General features: G+C 40.8%; 1 protein-coding gene across 2 annotated transcripts in view; it reads left to right on the top strand.

The window, feature by feature from the left end:
* Positions 1-12,447, top strand: part of SETD3 (SET domain containing 3, actin N3(tau)-histidine methyltransferase) — a 67,653-nt gene extending 55,206 nt beyond the window's left edge. For both annotated transcript variants that reach the window (XM_060755774.2, XM_060755763.2), the window contains exons 9-13: positions 1,976-2,050; positions 6,499-6,665; positions 7,465-7,550; positions 9,593-9,753; positions 11,090-12,447. In XM_060755774.2, the coding sequence (XP_060611757.2) occupies positions 1,976-2,050; positions 6,499-6,665; positions 7,465-7,550; positions 9,593-9,753; positions 11,090-11,536 (936 nt within the window). In that variant the 3' untranslated portion in view covers positions 11,537-12,447. The remainder of the gene's footprint in view (positions 1-1,975; positions 2,051-6,498; positions 6,666-7,464; positions 7,551-9,592; positions 9,754-11,089) is intronic.
* Positions 12,448-12,717: the final 270 nt, after the last annotated feature.

Raw genomic sequence — 12,717 nt, 5'->3', positions numbered from 1 at the left:
CCAGGGGACACCCAGATGTTTTACCATCCTGTGGGGGGCTTCTCTCATGTCCCCACATGAAAAGCTGGAACTGACATTTCTTATTAATACTTGTTATTAATTTTGTTATTAATACTTGTGTTAAAATACCTGACCATTTTTAAAAACCTCCTCCCTGATTAGGGCACATTTTTCGACCATCAAAAGATATAAGGCCTGTTAATATGGCCAGTTGTCCAGCTAAACGTTGCAACCATACTTGAAAGTTATTCTAGGTTTTATTTTTGATGGAAATCTCCAGGACACAACTATGTCTGAATAATAGCTGTTAGCATATGTTTTCTGGGTCTTACAACATAATTAATCAAGAACATTTTACTTTCATGAAAATGTCAGTAATCATACTGCTATGTGTGCCTTTAGACCACATGATTTTTTTAAAAAAAAATGCTACTTCTTCCTCCTGACTGTTCCAACACTAAAACCCTTTATAATCTAAGAATAATTAACCTACATATCCGATAAAAGAATGATGTGGTAGTAAATTAGAATTCACTGAAGAAAGTTATCCCTGTAAGTGTCTGCTTTTGCCTTTCATTTTAGAGGGCTGGAAAAATACACTGAAACTTGAAATATGGTGCACAGATTCTCAGTCTCTTGTGTAGGGCTGTGGCGGGCCTCATGGGTCCAGCAGAGGGGTACCCATTAAAGGGTGAAGCTCTCCCTATGTTTGGTATGCAGAGGTTTTAAAGTTCATAGAAGAGGATTCTTCTATCATCCCCAGATTCTCCTTTTTGTTGCAGGAGTCTATGTAGTCAAATTCCTATCTTCCTGTGTGTCATGTAGGTGACAGCAAATGGAAGGCTGTTTCCAAGCATGTCTACTTTCTACTGTGCTTTGTGCTTTTGACCATAACTGCTTACTTTGTCACCGGTTTCCCACATTTTTTGGGGTTAGAGGTATTCATTAAGTACCTATTGATGAAAAGTGGCTGAGCAGAAAAAGTAAGAGAGTAGTAGTTGTTACTGTGTATCTTCAAGTCATTTTTTTATTTCTGGCAATCTAAGGTGAACCAATCACAGTGTTTTCTTTCCAATATTTCATCAAAGGGGTTTTCTGTTGTATTTATTTTATTTATCATATCAGGAGCGAACCAAGGGTACAGTTGTAATGTATTTTTTAAAAAACACAAATTTTAGAAACTTGCAATTATATTAAATGTCCTTTAACCAGTAGCTGGCCACTTGGAGTGCCTCTGGTGTTGTTATAAGAAGGTCCTCCATTGTGCATGCGGCAGGGATGAGACTGCATTGTAATAGGTGGTCTGTGGTTTGCTCTTCTCCACACTCGCATGTCATGGACTCCACTTTGTGGCCCCATTTCTTAAACTCGGCTCTGCATTTTCTGTTGTGTTCCTCTGGGTCTGAGAAAGTGTGATATGTTCAAGGCCACCCAGTAGGTTTGCATGGCTAAGCTGGGATTTGAACTATGTATGTCTCCCAGAGTTCTAGTCCAGCACACACATCACTGGTTCTATAGTGGAGGGTTCACATGTTACAAAAGCAAGCACATAGTATAGATGTTACAAAGTAGTGTTGCAAATGCTCAAAGTGTTGGCTCAGATTCCAGAGCCATTGGTCACTGAAGAGTTTCCAGGAAGGAAAGAACAACAGTTGTTGCAAGAAGACATAAATATGGTACTGCTTATTGGCATATTGAAAATAAAATAGCCAGTACCCTGTATCAGATAGCTTCAAAAGCATTCATCTAAATAACAGCTACCCTTTGCATTTGAGAATCCATTGGGAAAGAGGCCCAATTTTCTTTGAGAGTTTGCTACAGAGAGGAATTTCATCCTATTTGTTTTGCTGGAGAACAGCATGTCCGTGAATTTTTAGTTGTTATTTCAGTGTTTAAAAGGTATTGATTATGAATGAACCCTGAGGTGCTAAGAAGTTTAACTGTTTCACTTTTTTCTCTCACGCTTTCCAACTAGATTACTACAGGCTACAACTTAGAAGATGACCGTTGTGAGTGTGTGGCTCTTCAAGATTTCAAAGCGGGTGAACAGGTAATCTTAAGAATCCCAGTGTGTGATATAATCCTTCTTGCTATACATGTTGAAGTCCCCTACCTCTGGCAGCATTAAATACACTTTAATACAATTGCTGTTTAATATAAATAGTTCCAATTTTGCTCCATATTCATTTGCACATCCTAAGAGACCTTCCTTACAAATATCTTTTAGAAGGGGAAAGCAGTAGAAGCTACATTTTCACTGCAAAGAAAGAATAATAGTCTGTCTCCATCTAAAGCAGCATTACACATTGGCCATGAGTAATTCAACCACTTAATGCAATGAATGATATCAGATTGGTAGAAAGGTACATATATCAAACGTGAAATTACTTAAAATACATGACCTGAATGTCATGAGTTGGACAACCATTGTTTGTTCATCTTCTTGCTCTTTGACATTACTTAGTTCTCATTCAGCTGCATTCTGACTTTTACCACTTTCCTGTCCAGAAAATAAAAGATGATGCCACTAACCAATTCAGCTGTCAGAATCCATTCTCCAAGGCACATATACTTCTTTTAATAGCATTCAGTAGCTGCCTTCAGCATTCAGCTCTAATATTTCTGAGTCACGTGTTGTCCAGTATTATTTCTTGACCATTACTTTCTGATTTGGTTGCCTATATAATGAAAAGAGTTGTCTATTGGTGCCCCACTTATTTCAAGAGCTTGAAGCATTTCAGACAAGTTTAAAGTAGGCCATTTCCCATGTAATGCTAAAATACTGTTTTATACTATGCGGATGAAGCGAAGAAAGCATTAAGCTTGGACATTTTCCTTCTGTAGCCCCCTGAAAGCAAAATGGCCATTTTGAGGGAGACTTCAGAGGAAAGCACATGGTTTTGGGGGGAATGTGTGATTCCAGGATGGTTTTGCATTTTTCAGCCCTTTGGGAGGCTTTCTACACTGTGTGTGGGGCAAAATCTGCCCCAAAATGGACTGAATGTTGTAGTCTTTTAAATGGAGGCTGGTTGGAACTTTCAAGGCCCACAAAAGTATGGTCCGGGGCCACGGCCAACCCTTGAGGCATACTTTGCCTCACCCCTGTTCTGAATCATGGTTTGGTATTGCAGGCAGACAATTGAATTCCTCAAAATGGCAACATTATTTTGATAACTTACTGAAAGAGAAGTTAAAAGAAGCCTGTCTGCCACAAGAGCCCAAAAAAGTTACCATTAGGCACTGGTGTCTGGTAACTGGGATGGACTACTAATAAGGGAAATGTATACCAGCTTTCTTCTTTCAAGACGTAGAAGCTTGAGATGCTTGGTACTGACCTCCTACAAATTTGTTCCTTTCCCAATTCAATTAGCTTCCTGAAGCTTGCTTTATAGCAGTGTTCCTCAACCTTCCTAATGCCACGACCACTTAATACAGTTCCTCATGTTGTGGTGACCCTAGCCATAAAATTATTTTCAATGCTACTTCATAACTTCATAATTTTGCTACTGTTAACGAATTGTATTGTAAATATCTGATATGTGGGATGTATTTTCATTCACTGGACCAAACTTGGCACACAGAACTCCCATGACCAAAAGAAACTACTGGAAGGGTTTGGTGGGCATTGAGTTTTGGACTTGTAGTACACCTACATCCAGAGAGCACTGTGGATGGATCTGGACCAAACTTGTCAGAAATACTCAATATGCCCAAATGTGAACACTGGTAGAGTTTGGGGAAAACAAACCTTGACATTTGGGAGTTGTAGATGCTGGGATTTATAGTTCATATACAATCAAAGAGCATTCTGAACCCCACCGATGATAGAATTGGGCCAAACTTCCCACACAGAACCCCCATGCCTTGAAGGGGCTCGCTGGCACGAGCCTCCCTCCAGCCTCACACTCTCCCTTGCCCACATATGCGCACCACGCTACCATGCATCGAGCACGGCTGCTCTCCCCTCCCCACTTGGAGTCTCGGAAACAACCCTCCCCTTGGCTGAGAGGCTGGCCAATCACAGAGGAGGGGTCTATTGGTGGAAGATCCGCCATCTGTTTCCAAAAAGGAAGAAAAGGCACGAGCCTTTTCGGCCAAAGGGATTCCTAAGACAATCAGAAATATATATTTTCCAATGGTCTTTGACCACCCCTCTGAAACCCCCTCACACCCCTCCCAGGGGTCCCAACCCTCAGGTTGAGAAACCCTGCTTTATAATGTACTTTTAAATACACAAGAAGAGGGAAACATGTTCTCCGAGATCATATTTCCTCTCTTTACTGTCAGATGCAAATTTGTGTTTCTAGGACATCTGACCAGATTTCATGAATTGTGAGATTATTTGAACTTACGTTCCCTGATTCTTGCTTTTCTCATTCAAAAAATATTTTTCCTTTCTCATTTGAGCCTGGTCTGCATTTTCCTCACAATTGTGGACTCTTTTAACCTTGATTTGTCTTTTGGATGAACATTCAGATACAATTGGCAATGTGTTTTGTTGAACACACATCAGTCCATATTCTCTCTATATATATTGTTGAACACACATCACTCTATGTGCATGAGCACATACACACTCCTGGCTGAGAGGCAGGATTGCCCATGCACAGGAGGCCTCTCCAGATCAAGTTAATAAAAATAAGCATTATTGATATTTACACACCTCAGACTTATGTGCCACACTTTGCTAAGTGGTTCCACTTCATTGATCTTAGAGAGAGATATAAGGAAAATCTCAAGGAGGATTAGCATATTGAGATCCCCAATATCAATATTTATTTATTTATTTATTTATTATTTGCATTTGTTAACCGCCACTCTCAGCCCGGAGGCGACTCGTGGCGGTGTACAGAACATAGAACATAGAGACAACAAATTACAGTAGATTCAAGGCCATAACATACATCTTACGAACACACAGATAATTAAGCTAAAAATCCGCTTCGTCCTGTTTGGGTCATAATCAATCTCGTAGTCCTAGTCCAGTCCGGTGGTCATACCAAAGCATAGCACTTAATTGAAGGCTTCTTCGAAGAGCCAGGTCTTCAGGCCCTTGCGGAAGGCCATGAGGGAAGGCGCCTGTCTAATTTCAGCAGGGAGGGAGTTCCACAGCCGGGGGGCCACCACCGAGAAGGCCCGCTCTCTCGTCCCCGCCAGGCGTGCCTGTGAGGTAGGCGGGACCGAGAGAAGGGCCTCCCCGGATGATCTCAAGGTCCTCGTGGGCTCGTAGGCCGAGATGCGGTACTCAAGGTATTTTGGGCCGGAACCGTTTAGGGCTTTGTAGGTTAGCACCAGCACCTTGAATTGGGCCCGGTAGCTGATCGGCAGCCAGTGGAGCTGGGACAGCAAGGGCGTTGTGCGCTCCCTGCGTCCCGCTCCGGTTAACAACATGGCTGCCGCGCGCTGGACTAGCTGAAGCTTCCGGGCCGTCTTCAAGGGCAGCCCCACGTAGAGAGCGTTGCAGTAGTCGAGGCGGGATGTGACCAAAGCGTGTACCACCGTGGCCAACTTCAGGAAAATTGTTCTGTCATCTCAGAACTGGTCATTACAGGCACTTAACTATCTTGATCAAATCATTGTAGGAATGTCCCAGTTTATAATACTGAGGTGTTGGAAAGTGTGTGAGTTTAGTTAACGCTTTGAATTCTGGAGCTACATGATGTTGTAGAGCAGGCACGGGCAAACTAAGGCCCGGGAGCCGGATGCACCTCCCTGGGTGCTTACCTCAGGCCCTCCTCATTTTCCCTGTACTTTCGGCATAAGGATGTGGTGACCCACAACATCATTATGCAGAAAGGACAGGGGAGGAAAGCATGCAGAAGCTGGGAGCCCTCTGGAGTGCTCTCAGCCACTGCATGTCTAGCCCTCCTTCCGGCATAATGACGGTGCGAGTGACCCCGTACTTATGCTGAGAGGATGGCCCAAAGAAGGCATGTAGCAACTGAGAACCCTCCGGAGCGCCCTCCTCCTGGCATAATGCCAAGAAGACATCCCAAAGATCAGGGAAGGAGGATTGCAGCAGTCGCTGCATGTCTCGTTTTCCTCCCAACATAAGGTTGGGGTGAGCAGCCCCACCCTTATGCCAGGAGGACAACCTGAGGATGACTTGGGCCCTGCCCCACCTTTTCCCAGGCCCTCCTCTTCCTGGGTTCATCCCACCCAGCACGGGCCCACAATGTGGCCCCAAGGCAAAAACGTTGGCCCATATCTGTTCTAGATGCAGCCAACACCGGTTTGTTAGACACAGAGATGGAGATCTATATGTCCAAGTCCAGAGCACGAATATATGGAGGCTATGGTCCAAGAGCAAGAGCAAATTATTGGGTCTTGTGTAGCATTTAAATGTATTATTTTCACAAGCACTGTGATCCACAACAGTATTGCATGGGAAAAGGTGGGGGGTTGGTTTGGTTGGTTTGCCTGACGTGCAATTTGTCATTCTAAGAGTTGATCCTAAGCTATTTTTCTGTCCCTTCACTTCTCTTTTCATCCTCCTAGATTTACATTTTTTATGGCACTCGGTCAAATGCTGAATTTGTGATCCACAGTGGGTTTTTCTTTGATAATAATTCACATGACAGAGTGAAAATAAAGCTTGGAGTGAGTAAAAGTGACAGGCTATATGCTATGAAGGCAGAGGTCTTAGCTCGCGCTGGCATCCCAACGTAAGTCAAACTAAAAGGGACTGTTTTTATCTTAAAACATTTCAAACTGTGAGGTCCAGTAGAATGTTTTAGCAAAGTTGTTATCAGTAAAGTAGGTAGAATCTCCTAACTTCCCCTTATATATATTTGTCATAAATTGATCTTAAGAAGCTCATTTACTTCATATAAAGGATGTTTAGTAGTATCCTTAGAATCACTTAATTATCTGTAAGGGACAGGAGTGGGCCAGTTTGCTATTTTTACACTCTGCTTCTCCTCATTATAAAAGTGCTGTCGTGGTCGATTTGTGACCTGTAGAGATTCCTGCATCCTTCATTTTTGAACCATAAATTCAAATACATTGTGTGCATTTTGAACTATAATCCTTTTAATTTAAGCTATTGTATGATGTGCAGTCACTGTTTTTTGGTCAGAGAGGCAGCCATTTAATAAGATTGAATAGGATTTCTTTTAATGAATTTTTCAATAATTACTGACGGTCAGTATGTCATATGAACACTGCTCACAGTTTGAAGCTTGGAAATGAGATTTGTAGAAGTCTTGCAAGGTGACAACTGAAGGCAAGCACAAATTTTATTGCATAGTTATATAAAGTAATAATAATATTTGACCAGGCTATTATAGAGGAGAAATTGCTTAACTGTTACGTGGGAGAGATTGGAACCGCTTCAGTTTAATGCTCAGAAATGGGATTGACCCTTATATCCCTGCTAGAAGAATAACAGTGTATCATAAATTAAAGGTTTTCATTTCAGATAATAATGCTACCACAGAGTTCTCATACCTTATATTTCTTTAGGTCCAGTGTTTTTGCGTTGCACGCAACAGAACCTCCAATCTCTGCCCAGCTTCTTGCTTTCCTCAGAGTGTTTTGCATGACTGAAGGTAAAAGAAATCTAACAATGGTTTATATTGTATTTGTTTTTTTGGGTGAACTCACATACACAAAACTATGAATGGGATTTGTAAGACAGGTTAGTCTATAGCACTGCTTCTTAAATTGTGGGACCCGACCCCAAATGGGGTTCCTTAGCTGTATGTTGGGGTCACAAAATTGGCAACAGTAAAAGGTTTATGAACGCCAACCATTTACACAAATTTGTCAGCAACAACATGCAGAGTTTACAGTGGACTCTGCAGAAAATGCTCCAGCTATATTCCATGAAAAGGAAAAACAGACTGATTAGCAAGCCTGGCAAATGCTGATTTATTATTGTTTGCTTTCATACCTATTTCATATACCTGTATATCATGTAACAATTTCTTGGATGGAAAAGAGTTGTGAGTGGGGAAAAAATAAGGAGCCCTGTTCTATAGCAGAACCCCACAACTTGATGATCATGGACTGGCACCACTCTTCTTTCGCTCAGTTGCCAGTCATAGAATCATAGAATCAAAGAGTTGGAAGAGACCTCATGGGCCATCCAGTCCAACCCCCTGCCAAGAAGCAGGAATATTGTATTCAAATCACCCCTGACAGATGGCCATCCAGCCCCTGTTTAAAAGCTTCCAAAGAAGGAGCCTCCACCACACTCTGGGGCAGAGAGTTCCACTGCTGAACGGCTCTCACAGTCAGGAAGTTCTTCCTCGTGTTCAGATGGAATCTCCTCTCTTGTAGTTTGAAGCCATTGTTCTACGTCCTACTCTCCAAGGAAGCAGAAAACAAGCTTGCTCCCTCCTCCCTGTGGCTTCCTCTCACGTATTTATACATGGCTATCATGTCTCCTCTCAGCCTTATCTTCTTCAGGCTTAACATGCCCAGCTCTTGAAGCCTCTCCACATAGGGCTTGTTCTCCAGACCCTTGATCATTGGTACTGCTCCTTGGCACAGTGGGGGAAACATAATTGCCAGTTCTACAAGAGGAGCCTGAGAGGCATTGATCTAGAGCGCAAATCTGAAAAAGTTATTAGCCTTTACTAAAAAAAAAAAAAAAAGGTCTAGGTCAATGGTTTCCAACCTTTTTTTGACCAGGGACCACTTTGGCCAGGGGTAGTTTCTGATACAAAACATAGGCCATCCAGTCGCCATCTGCTTGCTTACAGAAAACCATATTTTAATAAGCCTTGGCACTACAAGAGGATTTTGCAAGACCAGCCGCTTTTGTTGAAATGGTGTAGGCTGCTGACCATATTTTAGTTCTTGAGGACCACTGTTGGTCCATGGACCACAGGTTGGGAACCACTGTTCTAGGCTGACAGACCACATATAGTACTTTACTAGATATTAGTAAGCATGGTCAGGTAAAACAGTGCTTCTTTGATTTGGTGAACCAGAAGGCTTCCCTCCCAGTGAGCCAAAGAATGGTACCATATTAATGTCCTTTGTTTCTTTACTTCCTGGAAACTCTCCAGAGACCAGTCCATAAACCACCACTTTGAGCAGCTCTGGGGTAAAATACCATTTAAAAGCCTGGTTTGGAAGCTTATAAAGACTTCCATTGCTTGTTAGTCCTGGAGATGCAATGTTAAGAAGGATGGCCAATTATAATAAAAAAAAATAAACAAGTTGTTTGCCTTTCTACCAATAGTTAAGACCGTCCAAAGTTGCTGTCCTTTGCAAAATTAGCTGGTTGAACTTGAGACCTTTTAAACAAGGATAGGGCATGGTGCTTTCCTTTTTGTTGGCAGAAAAAAATTATATTAGAGACCCCAAAGGATGGAACCCAGTGGTAGATTTCTGCTAACTACATGGGAGATTAACTTCCCTTTCTACCATAGCCCCCCTTCCGTGATACAAACTCAAAACCTGCTCTGGAGGGAAGGGAATTCTCTAGATCCCCATTTTTGAATGGAATAAAAAAAGGGGGGGTTATATTTAACCCTAAAGGCATGCCACTGTGGTTTGACATTTAAGTGCTGAACAAAAGGATGTGTGTGTGTGTGTGTGCCATGCAGTTTTCTGTATTAATTGTTCTTCTTCCTTGCAGATGAACTGAAGGAACATTTGATAGGTGAGCATGCCATTGACAGAATCTTCACTCTTGGCAATTCAGAATTCCCAGTGAGCTGGGACAATGAGGTGAAACTTTGGACATTCCTTGAAGCCAGAGCATCCCTTCTGTTGAAAACCTACAAGACTACCATTTCGGTAAGACTTCTAAAGAGCACGATTTTTCACATACTCATAAATTTCACAGCTTTCCTGGTCTGTTCTAAGTACTAAAGTACTAGAAGAGATGTTATCCTTTTCAAATGTACATTCATGTGGTGTATTTCACTCTTCCTCTGTTGCTGAGAGGTGCTTAAAGGTGTGTTGGGCTGCAATACGTAAAGCTCCGGTGGAATCTGAGTTGGTTATGGGCCATGATTTAAATTACTTTTTTGGCTTCTGAGTTTTTCTCTTCCTAACCAACTTTGAACATTTTCAAGGTACTTCTGAAACTTGTGTGCTGGGAAAAACTATTTCTTAACTGCCTTTGTGTGTAACTTAGATTTTCTGAAAGCTTACTTTTGCTTTATAACTACTTTCTAAAGTTACTTTGGGTGATTCTCTGAAGGTTTTTCAGCAAACCTTAAAACTTCCTGCATGCTCCTTGAATTTCAGTTCTCCCTTGTTAAATTTTTATTGATTTTTTTCAGTTCTGAGACAGATTATTATTAAATTCCCCTTATTGCTTCCTATGTCTAGAACACCTGTGTGGCACCATCTTCTTTTTTTCATATCCCACTTCAAAATGGCTATGTTTTACAACAGTTCTCATCATAGGTTACTGGGCACTGTTTTGAACTTAAACTTTGTTTTATATGTTATTGGTTTTATCTTGTATTGTATAGTGTGTTTGTTTTATGCGTTGTCTTAGGCACAATGTACCATATGTAAGTCGCCTTGAGTCCCCTCGGGGAGATTGAGGCAGAGTACAAAAATAAAGTTATTATTATTATTATTATTATTATTATTATTATTAAGTTATTAAAATCCCCTTCTTCAGTGAAGCACTTTTAGTTCAACTCCATTCACATACTTAACACATCTAAACTTACATATAACTGCATTTGTGGAGGTTGTTTTCAAAAGATAACCCCCCCCCCCAAAAAAAAAATGGCAGCACATTGTTAGCTAGCAGTAGAATATTATTTACAGCTCAAAACTTTCAAAATGTATCAAATCACTTCGGTACAAGGATTGGAAAATGCACATCCTCACCACGTTTTTTTCTCGATTTCTATAAAATTTGTTCAGATGGATTTGGTACCTTTTGGAAATAAGCTCCATATTTGTCCCAATTGGCTTTTGTGTTTTCTAGTTTCCAAGTTCTGAACTGTAAGCACTTGTTAAGTAGGGAAGCATATAATATATATATATCGCATCACATATATTGATAGCGTTGTATTGATTTGGAGATATACAACTTTCTGATTGAAAGTCAAAATCATATCTAAACTTGGGTGAATACATTTTGTCCTCCTTCCCTTTTTCTTCTTAGGAGGATAAAGCCTTTTTGGGAACTCAAGACCTTACCTGTAACGCAACAATGGCTATTAAATTGCGTTTAGGCGAAAAAGAAATTTTGGAGAAGGCTGTCAAGAGTGCAGCTGCCAACAGAGAATATTACAGCAAACGAATGGCAGAAGGAGCTCTTCTCCCGAAATACGAGGAGAGTAATATTGCCTTGCTAGAAAACACTGTGGGAGACTCAAGGCTCCCCATTGTCTTGAGAAATTTGGAAGATGAGGTGGAGGAACAAGAGGACTTAAAGATTGAAGAAGCCATTGGTGCTGAAGTTGCAGCCAATGGATTTGTGAATGGCGACGATTCTTTGCTTAATGGGACCAAATCGAAAAATGAAAACCTAAACCAAGAGGAAAACAACAGAGAGACTGAAGATGCCAAAGAATCTTCTTCAGACAGTACTGATGAGGTTAAAGAATAGCTCTAAAATAGTTTTGACTTTATTGTGAAATTGAAAATTAGCAGGTGTTCTTTTACTCTTCTTCTTTAAACAGTGATTTACATTTGGTGTGTTTTCCTAACATTTCTTTCTGCAGAGGAAAATATGTTTTTTGCTGCTTTATAATTAAAAAAATATTTTTAAGTTATTTAAAAGATTTAGCACCCTTTTTTCTATTAAGATTGCCATCTTGCTTTTGGAAGACAGAGTAGGGCAGGACAATGGAACCAAGTTACTTTTGAATTGTTGTGGAGCACTTGGTTTTGAAACTACTTTTACTTCCTAGGGAAGAGTTCAAGTTTAACTGCTGTCTTTCTGTTCCATTTGTTCCGAATGCTAAAATGCAAGGCTTGTTTCTTGAATCCTGCCTAAGGAGGTGACAAGGCTGACTATTTCTTCTAAGCAGTAAAGAGAACACCATAGATAGTCAATACAAAGATTAAAAAGTTTTGAAAAACTGAGCCTATTTAGCACCAATTTCACTGTCCCTTTAAAAGGTAAGGTGGCATCCTTATTTTCATTAGGTTTCAGATGTCAATAAGAATACAAACTATATTCCAAATACAGTGGTTTCTAAGAGAATTTGGTTTATTTTGTGGTTTAATTTACTGTACAAGAAACCTTATTCCCCACCCCCTTTGCCTTGAAATCAAAGTGCACAACTACGGTACATGTTTGTTTTATTTTTTAAGAGGCTTTACTTTTTTTATTTTGAAATGGCACTGTTTTATTTGGGGAAGGAGAGGCTGGGAGCACATCAGCCAGCCTAAAGCTTTAAACTGTGTTGTTCAAAGTGAGGTTGCACCCAGCTTTTTCAGACTTTCACAAATAGCTAGAGATTTTCAAAGCTACACTTTTGACTAAGAAAATTATTAAAAGAAAACTTTATTAAACTTTGTGTAATAGTTTTTTATTAATGTTGCATAGCCATATACACGAAGATAAAGGTAAAGGTTTCCCTTGACTTTACGTCTAGTCGTCTCCAACTCTGGGCAGTGGTGCTCATCTCCATTTCTAAGCCAAAGAGCCTGCGTTGTCCTAGGTCATGTGGCCAGCATGACTGCACGGAGCACCATTGCCTTCTTGCCGAAGCGATACCTATTGATCTACTCACATTTGTATGATTTGAAACTGCTAGGTTGGCAAAAGCTGGGCCTAACAGT

This window comes from Anolis sagrei, chromosome 1 (genome assembly GCF_037176765.1).
Source record: "Anolis sagrei isolate rAnoSag1 chromosome 1, rAnoSag1.mat, whole genome shotgun sequence".
Classification (NCBI taxonomy): Eukaryota; Metazoa; Chordata; class Lepidosauria; order Squamata; family Dactyloidae; genus Anolis; species Anolis sagrei.
This window is presented reverse-complemented; position numbering and strand designations above follow the sequence as displayed.